General features: G+C 36.9%; 1 protein-coding gene across 2 annotated transcripts in view; it reads right to left on the bottom strand.

Annotated features, from left to right (window-relative positions):
- Positions 1-824: 824 nt before the first annotated feature.
- Positions 825-14,746, bottom strand: part of nrp1b (neuropilin 1b) — a 57,408-nt gene continuing 43,486 nt past the window's right edge. The window contains 6 exon segments of one of the 2 annotated variants that reach the window (NM_205674.1): positions 825-2,411; positions 5,494-5,538; positions 6,745-6,838; positions 7,581-7,921; positions 10,601-10,747; positions 12,643-12,687. In NM_205674.1, the coding sequence (NP_991237.1) occupies positions 2,143-2,411; positions 5,494-5,538; positions 6,745-6,838; positions 7,581-7,921; positions 10,601-10,747; positions 12,643-12,687 (941 nt within the window). In that variant the 3' untranslated portion in view covers positions 825-2,142. 2 annotated transcript variants of the gene reach the window in all.

Genomic DNA, 14,746 nt, shown 5'->3' with positions numbered 1-14,746 from the left:
AAATGTGTGCATTGAAAAATGCTGTTACAATGTTACGGTTAGCTGCTTAGAAACTAACAGCTAACCACGTGCATCATATTCACATGCTTTCAACAGTTCTGTCATTTAACTTTATGCACATTTTTAAATTTGATGCGCATGTTGGCGTTTCCATCAACAGTTTTTTGTGCGCATATCCAAAATGTACACAAAAATAGATGGATGGGTCAGCGCCAATAGCCTATTCGTACTGTGCACTGACATATAGCGCAGACGTGCTCACGGCGACCCGAGTTCGATTCCCGGCTTGAGGTCCTTTGCCGATCATTCCCCTCTCTCTACTCCCTTTTGTGTTGTGACTTCAAATATGTTTAATGAAAAACGCTGTTTCAATGTCACGTTTAGCTGCTTAGAAACCAACAGCCAATCATGTGCATCATATTCACATACATTCGACTGTTCTGACAGAAACATTCCATTGTTTTAGCATTTGAAACAAAGGATGATGCCAAATTGTGGAGGAAAATTTATCATTTGGAGTGATAAAGAGACCATTTAACTTTTACCTTTATCAGTTAGCAATATGTAATATAAAGATGCACAAAGCCAGAGCCTTTTACAAACATGTCGCATGCAGTGCTTGTCCAATCAGTAGCACTAGCTATGTTTCCATCCAAAGATGCAAATTAAGTTTAAGTGCAAAACTGGAATATCACATAAAATATTTGGGAATAAAGCAGCGTTTCCATCCAACGAGTCGAAGAAAACAAAATTGTCACTTCCTGATTAACTGGTGCCAAATATCAAAAGACAAAAATGGAATTTACTGCAGTAGGAGAAGCTGCTTGAATCTTTTCTTTATTTAATAAATTACTTGCGCATCAGAAGACAAACACCAATACGCAATGAACACATGGTGGTGTTCGAAGGCGTGAGACGCAGAACGCAGACGCTCTTGACAATTCTGGAGTTCATTAATAATATAATGACACTAATACAGAAATGGTTAAAGCATTTTATAATGATCAAAAACAACATTTCAGATGTTTATAATGTTCTCAGCCTGTTGGTTTTGTCTATTCACACATTTTTATCATCACATGATCTCTTATAACAAAATCACATGACGTTTTTTTAATGCACATAATGGAATTTGTTCAGTAAAAGTGTTTTCATCGTAGTTTATGTGCATCTTTTCTTATCGAATAAAAAGTTTATCCTACTCTGTTATGCGCATTTTCAAAATTTAAGCGCATCTTGGCATTTCCATCAACTGTTTTTATGTGCTTATCAAAAATTAGCATAAAATTAAGTGAATGGAAACATAGCTACTGACTCGATTAAATGAGGTTAACCCAGGGTTAAGGATTGTACAGTGTGAAACCTCAGTGCTTGAATAACCAGGATTAGTAGTTAACTCTGGGCAAATTATAAGCAGCGCAAAGAGAGATGACCCAGGGGCCTGTACCACGAAGCTGGATTAGCCAACTAGCCAGTTAAGTTTCAGTTTAGTTTGCACCTATCTTGAGTTTTAGGTAACATAAAGGCAGCTCAACTTTATCATTCTTGCCATGGTATTTTAGCTAAAACCCCGAGTTGGTGCAAATAAACTGCAACATAGCTAACTAGCTAATCTGGCTCCATTGTACAGCCCCCTGGATTACGTTTACCCAGGGTATATAGAGTAATCCAAGGTTAACTAGTTCAAGTGAGAAAAGCATCGACCTCTGCCCAGCATTGGCCCACGTCTATCAACAGTTTGTGCTCAAATGTGTGAAAAGGCAACAAAAACACGTTTAAAGGCACCATTGGGATGAAGTGTGAGTTACCAACTTAACAAACACATCTCCAAACATAAACAAGCACTAGAACACTGAAAACCCATTGGCGTACAGCTCTGCGAAAGGGGCTTGAAGAATTCAACTAAAAAAATCCAACTGTTTTTGTTTCGTCTTGGTCTCATCACCAGCAACAAATGTACAAATGAACAAACAAGAAAAACAATCATCGTCTGGCTGTACAATCTATACACGGCACCCTCTAGAGGTCAGTTCCTCTTACTGCACGTCCTGAGAAAACCGCTCAGTCTTGACCTTGAGAGACGTTACGACAGCAATCTAGAAACGTTCCTCTAACAAATGTTTCCTGTTGGTCTGGTAGTCCTCATGCTTCTGTGTAGGATTTCTGTGCGCTGAGTTTTTCTTTCTTTAGCTTGACTCCGTCGACCAGCTCAAAGTTGTAGTTCTCCAGGGCGGAGAGGTTTCTGTTGGTGGTGTGAGCGCAGGCGCAGTAGAAAAGCACCCCGCACACGGCGCCCAGCAGGACTCCCACTGCGCTCATCACGATGATGGTGATCAGGATGGGGTCCAGGCTCTTTAACATGGAGCCGCGTCCAAAACTCCACATGGTGTTGTCAGTACCCTCACAGTTCACTAGAGAGAGGGAGAAAGCAGGATCTGAGCAAATCATATAATGTTCCACAATTGAATTCTGCATCAATTGTGAGGCTTTCAAAATCCATCGCTATTCTCTCCTAGACTATACAACGCAAAGACATGTCACTCGTATAGCTTTTTATTGGGAAAAGTGTAACAGGTAATATGGCGGATGAAGCCTCGTCTACTAGTACAGGAGCCAATCAGCAATCACTATAGACTGACGTTTCTCGGGGGAGAAGCTCGGACCAGATGTGTTCTTTTACGACTAACAAACACACTAGAATCTCAGTGAATACTTGCTTCAGAGACATAAGAAATATATCCACATAAAGCTTGAAATCTCTACTTTTAAATGAAAGTACACTACACTGCTAAACTAGAAAACTTGAAGTTGGTTTTGTTGGTTTTGTAATCTGTATGAATGAACGTGAGGTATAGTCGGTCCTATCAAATGCGCATCACATGACAGCAACTACTCAAACACCCACAAACTTGTAAACAGAGTCGCTGTCATTTCTGGAGGCGATTCACCATCAAGAAAAAGTTGCGAATTACTTCCGAAGACCAGCGCGATCCGATGATTATTATCTACAGCAGTAATGCCCAAACTAGGGACCGCGGACCAAGTTGGCCCATGGTAACCTTTGATTTGGCCTGCCATCCTATCTGAGAAGAGAGGGAGAATGATGGGGATGTTTCAAGATTGTCAATTCAAATTTAATGCAACCCTTTGCTTGTTTTATTGTTAAAAGCTAACTGAAATGAAATGTTTCAATTAAATGGTGTAAATTAATCAGATTTTGTTTAAATCTACATGCTGTCACCTGAATTTGGAGAGCAAATCAAGGCAAAGGCATTGTGTATTCAGCGTTAAATTCCACTGTGTTATTAATGTGATTGCTTATGTTTTTATTGTATTTAAAAAGGTATACAGCATTACTTCATACAATTTAAAGTAATGTTTTCTGTTTATTTTTAAATCTTATTAAATAAATTAGGAAATTACCCATGGCAACTTTAATGTAATATAGTTTGGTGTATTTATTTTCAGCCCATGGCTCTCAATGATATTTGGTTTTTGGCCCTTTATACGAAAAAGTTTGGGCACCCCTGATCTAGAGGATGATAATGTGTAGAACGGCCATAAATGAGGTTGGTGTCGTGATCTCATACTTTTCAAGTGCGCATGCGCATTAGCTCGGATAACCTGAAAATATGCAGATTTTGTTTGATTCAGACATTTAGAAACAAAACTTATAAGACGGTTGTTGTTTAACCTCATTGATGATTTCTGAATATGTAATGTGATCGTCAGCTTGGCAAACAGTTTTGTAGAATTTGATGTTTCCCCATTCAGACAGAATGCCTGAGCATACTAACCGAGAGGCATTTAAAAGATGCTGAGTGAAATGACTAGCTTTTAAGGTACTTGGCTGTTTCGCAATTCCATGAGCGCTGAGAATGGACTTGCGTTCTTGTGGAGACCAGTCTTTCCAAGTTACCTCGGAAGAACGATCTTGGGAGACTGCAAATAGAGAGAACGCGTCCTCTAAGAAATGAGATGCTGTGTTCTTCTGCACTTTCAATGGAAAATGATTTAAACATTACAGCATTCATACAATGACTTATTGTTTATTGTTTATATTGTTAACATATATTAAAATATATGTTGCACAATACAAACAAAACAGATTTTACTATAAATGGACAAATAATTTATTTCTCTATTTACATCTATTTATATCCCTGAGACAAATAAGTTACATCTCTAAACTGTAATAATAAATGTATATTAAATTCTGCCCTTCCCACCTCCTTTATTCGGCCGCAATGACTTCTGGGACTTCGCGAGTGAGTTTTGCACTCAAGTCTGCGCCCTCGATATCAAGAACACATCAAAACTTTCCTCCATTCTTGCAGAGTATTGGAACTGAACTTGTTGATGATGATGTTACACGAGAACACGAGGACGCAAGAATGCTGAAGAACGCATATTGAGAAACAGCCCTCCATACTCTTTAGAATGTCTTGTTTTTAGCAGCAGATGGCGCTCTTGCTAGTTTTTAACTGTACACTCAAGCACTCATGATAATGACAACATTCATTTAATTAGTCATGATGTAAAGTGCTTTTTATGTCACAAGATTAATGTGAACACAGCTTATGAACACTCTACGAACTCTAGTAGTTCACTTAAACCTTTTAATAAAGTCACTGTCACTTTTATGCAATTTGAAATCTTTTGCTTATTTATTGTTTTATTGATTATTACAAAGGGCGACATGGTGGCTCAGCAGTCAGCACTGTCGCCTCACAACAAGTAGGTCCACAATCCAAAGACATGCGGTATAGGTGAATTGATTAAACTAAATTGGTTGTAGTGTATGAGTGTGAATGAGTGTGTATGGATGTTTCCCAGTACTGGGTTGCAAATGGAAGGGCATCCGCTGCGTTAAACATGTGCTGAATAAGTTGGTGGTTCATTCCGCTGTGGCGACCCCTGATTAATAAAGGGACTAAGCTGAAAAGAAAATGAATGAATGAATGAATGATTATTGTGGTGTGACTTTTGGTTTGTTACTGGGATTTTATGTAAGCTTGTAATTCTGTCTTGGGTTGCATTTTTACTTGTATATCTTGTAGCGCTTTGAGTTTAAAAACAGCACATCATAAATAAAAATGATCAATATCCTGAAAGCTTAATTAATGATTATTTTAGGTTCCAGTGGTATTTTGTTTGTAAAGCATACAGTATCATCTGCTGGTAAAAGATGATATAACGAGAGAATAATGATGCATTTTTTTTTCAAAATCTCTGAATTGATGCAGAATCGGTTTCTCAAATGATTTTTTATCACAGCACAAACTCCAAAAAAAAAAAATCCCAGCTGTATACAGATTGTATACGGTCAATTAGTACATTTTTGTCATAAGCAGTTTTCTTGAATCAAATATACTGGTCAAACACATTTTGCTTTAAATTTATTCTATAAAACGTTCAAACCTCAAATTTAGTTTGTCAAGTAAATGAAGTCTTATAAAGTTTCCACAATATAATGTGTTTTTGTTCCCTTACCGATTTCCTCAACTTCATCTTCATCATCTTCTGTATTCTCTGGATCTAAAACACAAACACACACACACTTAATCAAAGAGAGAAACTCCGGCATATACAGTAGACTATACTAATATGGTTATTCTGGAGGTAAAAAAAAATGTTTTCAGAATTTTTTTGTATATATGTGTTGTGCGATTAATCTCCAAGTTCCTTAAGGTAAAGGTCCAAAAATAGTAATTTAGCCATCAACCCCCCCCCCCCCAACCCCCCCCCCCATTTTCATGATGTTATAAACTTTTACTGCGTTTTGTCCCTTTAGAACAGGGTTGCCCACTCTTTTTCTTATGAAGGGCCAAAAACCAAACATTATTGAGGACGGTGAGCCAAAGCTAAATATACCAAACTGTCTTACATTAAAAATGCCATGATAATTCCTAATTTAATAATATTTAAACATTTTATAGTATCAATAATTATATATACATATTTGGCTTTTTGTAATGTTGTACTTACAAAAAAAGCATAAACAATCTCATTTATAACACAATGGAGTTTTTTTTTATTTACAAAATAAAAAACTTTTTTTCTTAATAGTAAAATATATGTGTTCTAATAGGTTTTTTTTTTTTTTTTTTAGCAACGTGCCACACATACACACATAAATACATATATCTGTCAACATCTATTAAAAAAAAGTGTTTTAATGTTTCATGACCCTTTAAAAAAATCTCATGAATTCACATTTAATTGAAACATTTAGTTCAGTTTTTTTTGTAGCTCAACAATTAAACAAACAAAAAAGGTTATGTAAATTTAGAAATGACGATCTCTGTTTGAGGGATTCGCCCTAACCTTCCCCATCATTCGTCCATCTCTTCTCTGATTGTTTGGCGGGCCAAATCAAAGGTTACCATGGGCCAACTTTGGCCCGCGGGCCCTAGTTTAGGCATCTCTGCTTTAGAACATAAAACACGATATTTTGAAAAGTACTGACAGCCAAATGGAGTTATTGATTGAAGCCAATAGAAACTGAATCAGTTTAGTTACTAATCTTCATCAAAATATTCCCTTTGGTGTTCCACAAAAGTGTCATAAATGTTTAAAACAATACAAAGATGAGTAAACATGACAAAAATGTTTATTTTTAGATTGGAATAACCTTATAAGGCTAACAGAGAGTGGGTGATTACTGCTGTGATCCAATTATGGTTCATGGACAATTATTAACAACTGATTATTAATGTATAGAATGCAAGTTTTTAGTCATACCTTTGCAATCTTCAGGATCCACTTCCACTATCTTTATATCATCCAGGGAGATGTAGCCAGAGTGTGTAGGATCCACTTGAGCCTCAATGATCACCTAACACACACAAGAACATTAACCTCAAAGTAAATCCCAGTTTTTAAGCATTGAGGGTACACATACAGTCCCAGGGATGTAAATTCATCACCAGAACAGTCTGCATGTACTGTATTTGCATCGGCTGATTTTTGGGCCGGAAAATCTGTAGCAACTGTTTGATGCTATCATGAAAATATAATCCAAAATTTCAGAGAAACATTTCCAGTACCTTACTGAATCTATGCCACAAAGGATTAAGACAGTTCTGAAAGTAAAAGGGGGTCCAACCCGGTACTAGTAAGGTGTACCTAATAAAGTGGCCGGTGAGAGTAGTTTGCCTTTTTAATCCTTAATTTAAAAATGCACTTCCTTCTGTTTTCAGTTAAATTCTCGAACTACATCTGTCTGAGGAATTGGGTGTGGCTTACATAACCACACCCCTCCAACTGTCAACAAACAGATATGGCAAGTAGGAGGTGTCTGTTAGGTTGTAATAAATCTCCCAAAACCATTTTCCAGATCTTTCTGAATGAAATGCCAACTTTACTACATCCAATCACATCGCAATAGTAAATAAGCCACGCCCACTGTTTTCTCATTTAATATTCTGTTTCTCTAGGAACTGCATCACAATGTGAAAAAGAAATGATCGCAGCTGCAAGTTCATGCAGACTTTAACAGGCTGTGCATTCTAAGTAGACTTTAATCTTGAGTATTATGTTTAAATCATGATATTTGACACATAAATCAGAGTCAGTACCTGGTACGGTGTGTCTGCGCTGGGAAGCAGAACTCTTCCTTCCCTCCATCTGCTTTTGGTCTGGCCGTTCAGCAAGCGGATCAGAATCTCTCGTTCCTCATCCACCTGTTCATGCTCGACCTTCTGCTTAATGTTCAGCGTTCCCGCGTGCTTCTCAGTGAAGTGATACCAGAAGGACATGCATAAGTCTGAATCTGGAGCAGTGACCTGTGAGCTGGCCAGTCTCGCCACCCGTCCTCCTTTCCTCTCCAGCTCTTCATCTGTCTCCATCTCATCCATTCTCTCCATCTCTGTCTGAGTGTTTGTGTTTGCAGCTGCGTAAATGAAGTTGTTAGGCATCCCTAAAACAGAGGAGAGGAGCAGTCAGATTCTGATTTACCTCACTATAACACTGTTGCCTCACAGCAAGAAGGTCACTGGTTCGAGTCCCAGCAGGGTCAGTTGGCATTTCTGTGTGAAGTTTGCATGTTCTCCCTGTGTTTGCGTGGGTTTCCACTGGGTGCTCCGGTTTTACCCACAGTCTAAAGACAACATAAAACATGCTGGATAAGCTGGCGGTTCGTTCCACTGTGGTAACCCCTGATGAATAAAGAGTCTAAGCCGAAGGAAAATGAATAAATGAATAATCTTTGTTAACTGTCTTTAAGTTTTATTTAAAGGCACATTGTATAATTTTCGCCCAATAGAGAGTGCGTATTCGCAACAAACAAAGGTTTAGTTTGATGACTCCATGACTGAGTATGGAATCATGGGAGTTGTTGTCTTCATTACATCCTTCTGATGAAATCATGTTCATGGATGAGCTAAAGTATTCAAAACTTATTGCCATGGTAGTGTGAAGAAGAGTAAGGCTAAAAGCTGTCTAACCAAAATGAGAGAATTTAAGCAATTGCTGACGAGAGATGAATGTGACGTAACATAAAAGCAGCAGAGCTTATATTGTGCCATAGTCCACTGCTTCTGGTTCTTCTGCTTTTGATCACGGGTAGAAGAGTCAGTGGTGTTTTATCAAACTAAATACAGTTTGGGGTTCTGTTATAATGCTGCTCTGTGCAGTCTAATAAAATGCACAACATATTGAAGCGTTTGTGGTGTTTTGCTATATTTAAAACCAGAGTTGAGGGTGTGTGACATCATTAGCATTTAAAAAATAAGACACTCTCCGTCTCACTAGTTAAAACTGCTTATTTCTCTGGATTTGAACATTAATTGAAACATTTGGGATAATGTAAATACATAAGTCAGCAAAATACATAACACTGTTAACTAGTGATTTTAGGATATTTTAATAAATAATTTATAAATATGATGCCTTTATTTGAAAAACAAAAGAAAATATTTCCAGTGTTTTCACTGGCAAACTTACATTTATTGTATGAATGAATGAATGAATGAATTAATTAATTAATTCATTTTATTTTTGGCTTAGTCCCTTTATTAATCTGGGGTCGCCACAGTGGAATGAACCGGCAACTTATCCGGCATATGTTTTACGCAGAGGAACCCATCACTGGGAAACATTCATACACTCTCATTCACTACTGACTATTTTAGCTCACCCAATTCACCTGTACCACATGTTTTTGGACTTGTAGGGGAGGCACCTGGAGGAAACCCACGCGAACACGGGGAGAACATGCAAACTCCACACAGAAATGCCAACTGATCCAGCCGGGGCGCGACCTTCTTGCTGTGTAGCGATTGTGCTACTCACTGCGCCACCGTGCTTCCTAATTTTATAAATGTCAACAAACTTTGATGGCCTCAAGAGATGCCAAAAAATTTGGGACAGAGTCTATAAAAAGGCCAAAAGGTTTTTGAAAATGGAAACAGAATTCTGTGGCTCAAAGTCCAAAGGGACCATTCAGAGTTTTGTGAGTGACAGGTGAAAAAGAAAATGTCTGTCACGGTATGTGGAGCAGCAGTGCAAACAGCATTAGTAAGTAGCCTACTGTAAGTGCAAAGAAATCACTGGCATGGAGGCATATATTGGGAATGTATTTTGCCTTCAATTCATCCATCCCAACTTGCTCCATCGACAAAATATATGTACATTTACAGAATACAGATTATTTGGTCAGTTAAAACACTGGACCCCTTTTTGGCACTTTTGTCAATTGAATAAAGATTGGAAAGAATTAACACAAATACATATTCAATATATGCTGCATTTAAATACTTTTCCTAACTTTTTCAAAGTTGGGGTTGCTTTTTAGGGATTATGGAAAGTACATTTAGAAATGTATAAATCTAAAGTTTAGGCTAGTCTAATGCAGTGGTTCTCAGTCCCGATATTCTTACATTCTAAATAATGTCCACTTACAGTCGAATGGAACAAACTTCTGAAATGGTTAGAGAAACATACAAATTTCTCTATTTAATGATCTATGAGCATTATCTACAATGCACAGTGCAGGTGGCGTAGATTTTAGGCATGTTGCGTAGGCATGTTTGTATCTACTTTTGCTATTTTAAGGATTGGAAAAATGGACGCACCCAAAGCATGCTATAAAAGGGTTGTCTTTATTCAGGTAACAGGTGTGTTTTGTGCACTAAACCTATCAGAGTCTCATCTACCATTCTCTTTAAGAGTAAGTTGTGGTGTTTCCTGTGTGTGTAATAAGCAACATGCACACACTTTGTGGAACCCCCGATCACTAACAATCTCTTTAAATAACAAAAACAGCACCATTGACATTAGACATTTTTTTTGTCAATAGTGCTGCCTATTACAGTTGCCTCAAAATAACAATGCACCAACAACGCATTTACCAAACTTCCTTTTCACACCGGCATGCTCATTAGTGCACAACTGAGCTCAGATTTATTTGCTATTCAAGTAATGTTGCGCAGAAGATGAAAATTATATCTGCAAGGGGCCAAAACTAGCATAGAAAAAAAACATTTGCGTCATGCCTGCATTGTGCAAGGTTTATAACAAAGCCCAAAATGTACAGTTGGGGCTTTAGAGGATCAGGATTAAGAACTGCTGGTCTAAAGCATGAATCAATTATTCTTACCCGTGTGGTCCAGACTAGGCAGTTTGTGATCGGCATGTTTGCTATTGTTGTTTATATGCCATTCGGCTCCTTCTCCGCCATCTTGGCTCCACCCACAGTAGGATGGATGATCGATCCAGCCAAAGTCACAGGCAAACCAGAGATATGCTAAAAAAGAACAAAAAGGGAAACTTTACAGTCATCCATAGTGCATTTACTTTCCATTCAACCCATCTAAATATGATTAAGTAATCTGCAATAAATAATACAGTGTGTTACTGACCAACCACAGCATCCTATTAGTTGAAGCTTTGCTCAATTTTTCAACAGTAGGTTTAAACCCCACTGGGAAGTAAAGTGACATAAAGCAAGCCTATATCCACCTATAGTGAAATCTGCTAAATCACCAATAACTGCTGGCCATTTGCTCAGCACTGCATTAGGATCTCAAACTCTGACTCCAGTACACCTTGCGATCTTACAGAGAAAGCTACTTTAATTAGGGATGCACGCATTATTGTTGCAGCAGCAACATTGTGATGTTCAAATCCATAATTGTCACATCACAATAGTCCAGTAGAGATCATTGTTGACCAGGAACCACAGTTCAGAATGCATGTGATTTAGGGGTTAATTGCAAAGTTTAAACAACATTTTAAGGTCTGTTACATTCCAAGCGAGTTAAAATATGAGTGCCTTAATTTTGTAGCTTTAATTGAATAAATATTAATTAAGATTAAGTGTATTTAACTTATGCAGTATGGACTACATGGTGTTATTTTACATTTGACTACTTAAGTTATGTCCCATCCCGATTTTCATAGAGGAATAAAAATGGCTATATATTGCAATACCAATTTCCAATTTCATGCAGTATATTTCAATGACTCGTGATTCTTTTCATAATGTACACCCGTTTTCTGGTGCTTATTTAAATTATTATATTGCTTCTTAATTGAGAGGTAATATATTATATTTATGGTATAAGTTATGATCAGTAAAAGAAAATATTGTTATTGTAAGATCATGCATAAAACATTAAAAATAAGTAAGCCTTAAATACTTATCCACATTAACTTTCATAGTAGATAGAATTTCAATGAAAGGCATTAAGGGCAAGAAACTTTTTGGTAAGCCCACATTCTTTAAAACATCTTTAAAGCAAGCAAGGCAATAAATGATACCAGAATCTTCTTTTTTTTACCTAGTGTGGGCGACATGGTGGCTCAGTGTTTAACTCCGTTACCTCACAGCAAGATCGCTGGTTTGAGTCCCAGCTGAGCCAGTTGGCATTTCTGTGTGGAGTTTGCATGTTCTCCTCGTGTTGATGTGGATTTCCTCCGTGAGCCACAGTCCAAAGACATAAGCTATAGGTGAATTGAATTAACTAAATTGGTTATAGTGTATGAGTGTGAGTGAGTGTGTATGGGTGTTTCCCAGTACTGGGTTGAAGGTGAAAGTGTATCCGCTGTGTAAAACATATGCTGTATAAGTTGACATTTCATTCAGCTGTGGCGACCTCTGATGATTAAAGGAACTAAGCCGAAGGAAATCTAATAAGTTCTAGTTTTTAGGAATCACAAACTTGTTTTACATTAAGGATTTAACTTGTTATGCAGGCATTAAAGCTCTTTTAAGAGTAAAACGTGTCATAATTTGGTCATCTAATGCACTGCAGTGTGTTTTAAAATCTTTTTAAAAGTATTTAAAAAGTTCAGCAAATAAAGTTTACAGCATGCACTTACGCTATGCAACACGTGGGGGCAGCAGAGACATTCATGGACCATCACTATGGTAAACGCCAAAGATCTACATATTATTCAGGCTAATGAGGAATCTGTATGCTATGCAAGTACATAAGAAGACTAAAAAAGACATTAGTGATCATCATAATGAAGCTTAAACAACATATAACAATTTATTTTCAAATTATGGCACAATAGAAAGTTACCCATTAAAAGTGTTTTGAGAATCTGGGAACGTTTGAGGTCCAAATGTAGCCTACACCTAATTTTAAGGGAGGACTCTTTTTTTTCACTATTTGTTTTTGTTTAGTTACTCACCAGGTGCTTCTTCCATCTCCAGAAATGGCTCTGACACTGCAGTTTCTATTGAAAACAAAATGCAGAAAGCCTATTCAAGTCAAAGCTATTTCCATACATTTCCCCACATAACGAACCTATATGAATATATATGCGCATATATGAAACCTATATGCAGTATATATGCAGCATATATGATATTATATATGTTGCATATATGTGTATATATGCCACATATAGGCAAAATTGAGGTGCATATGTGCATTTACAGGCCATATAATAGTGCTCTTGTATTGCTTCTTTATATCCACATATAAGTCCTATATGTACATATGATATGAACATATGTCTCCTATATAGCTCATATCTAACTGCGGCACCTGTCATACATGATGTCTAGCTCATATTTTCTATTATAAAGGCAAATGTATGTATTTATGTATGTATGTATGTATGTATGTATGTATGTATGTATGTATGTATGTACGAACACTTGATATCAGCATCACATGTAATTGGCATGTTATGGAATTTAATTATGGCAAATAAGTGAGAGGAGATGGAAAGCCATGATGTCTACACAATTTCCTGAAACATTTATGTCATTTTTCTATTCAGCTTTTTGTCTTATTTTTGTTCTTGGGCTATATTTTTTTCTTGTAGTATTTGATTGTTCTTAATTAAATATAAAAATGTAAATTTCTACATTTTGGGCTTTTATTTATGTTGTCTAGCAGCGATGGATTTTAACAATTTATTAATATATAGGTAAACATATAGGTGAACATATTGATGGACATTTATAGGTACATGTATGCACGTATATATGTATACATATATGCACACATGTGCATATATGTACATATAATATATGAAAACAGCCAATTTTATATATGTAACATATATTAAAAACATATAAAAATAAAAAAATAAAAACATATAGGTTAGTTTCGTGTGGGTAAATTTTAATCACTGGGTCTCATTTTCTTGCCTGAAACTAATATCTCCACAAAAATTAGGATCCAGCTACTTTCCAATAAAAAGTAAATCTAAATTTATGAAAATCTTGAATATGAAAACACATATGCAAACATCACAGATTAATTAATCTCATAACATGCAGTAAGCATCATAAAGTATTTTTAATGAGAGATATTGTCAATATGCTACAGAGGAATGTGGATCTCATTCGTTTTCCTTAGGCTTTTCCCCCTTTTTATCAAGGGTTGCCACAGCGGAATGAACCGCCAACTATTCCAGCATGTTTTAAAAAGCAGGTGCTCTTCCAGCCGCAACCCAGTAGTGGGAAACACCCATACACTCTGGCATTCACACACACACACATTCATTCACTACAGTCAATTTAGTTTATTCAATTCACCTATAATGGCAAACTCCACACAGAAATGCCAACTGGCCCAGCTGGGACTCAAACCAGCGACCTTCTTGCTGTGAGGCCACAGTGCCGCTGGAATGCAGATCTATTTATTCAAATTACTAACCTATGACATGCAGGAACTAATTTTAAATACTCAAAATTCATTAAAATGTCAACTAAGTTAGGAGCATGAGCGGACTCACATGCTATGCATTAGCCAGATATGTTTTTTTGTTCTACTCTGCATAGATATGAAATTATTCATGCAGTGATTACTGAATGAGAGCTACTGTCTTGGTTTTATTGTGTGTTTGAGATGGTAAATGTGTTTTTGTGTTTGGGTAATCTGATAGGTCACAGTCTCCTGCTGTTTGTGTGTAACCTACAGGTCGTAGCATGTAGCTATTTTGCTAAGCGTACGTAACCTGCAGGGTCGTAGTTTCACCACGTGGGTGTTTGTGTTTGTAACCTTTTGGGTCACAGTCTATGTGTGGATGTTTGTGTGTGTGAGGTTTCACTTTCCTTATGAGGACTTTAGTGTCCCACTGTGACAGTAAAACTAGAAATGAACAACATTACAGAGACCTCCCAGTATCTGTTATAAAAGCAGCTTAATAAAGAGAGTAAATAATGGCTTAATTAAAATCTAAAAATACCTTAAGGTCTCTCAAAGGAGCTGGGAGTGGAGTGTTATGGTTAAGCTAACATAATTAGCTCAATATTAAAATGATAGATGGTAATGACAGG

The sequence above is a fragment of the Danio rerio genome, chromosome 2 (assembly GCF_049306965.1).
Source record: "Danio rerio strain Tuebingen ecotype United States chromosome 2, GRCz12tu, whole genome shotgun sequence".
Lineage (NCBI taxonomy): Eukaryota > Metazoa > Chordata > Actinopteri > Cypriniformes > Danionidae > Danio > Danio rerio.
Note: the sequence above shows the minus strand (reverse complement) of the source record. Positions and strands in the feature narration are given on the sequence as shown.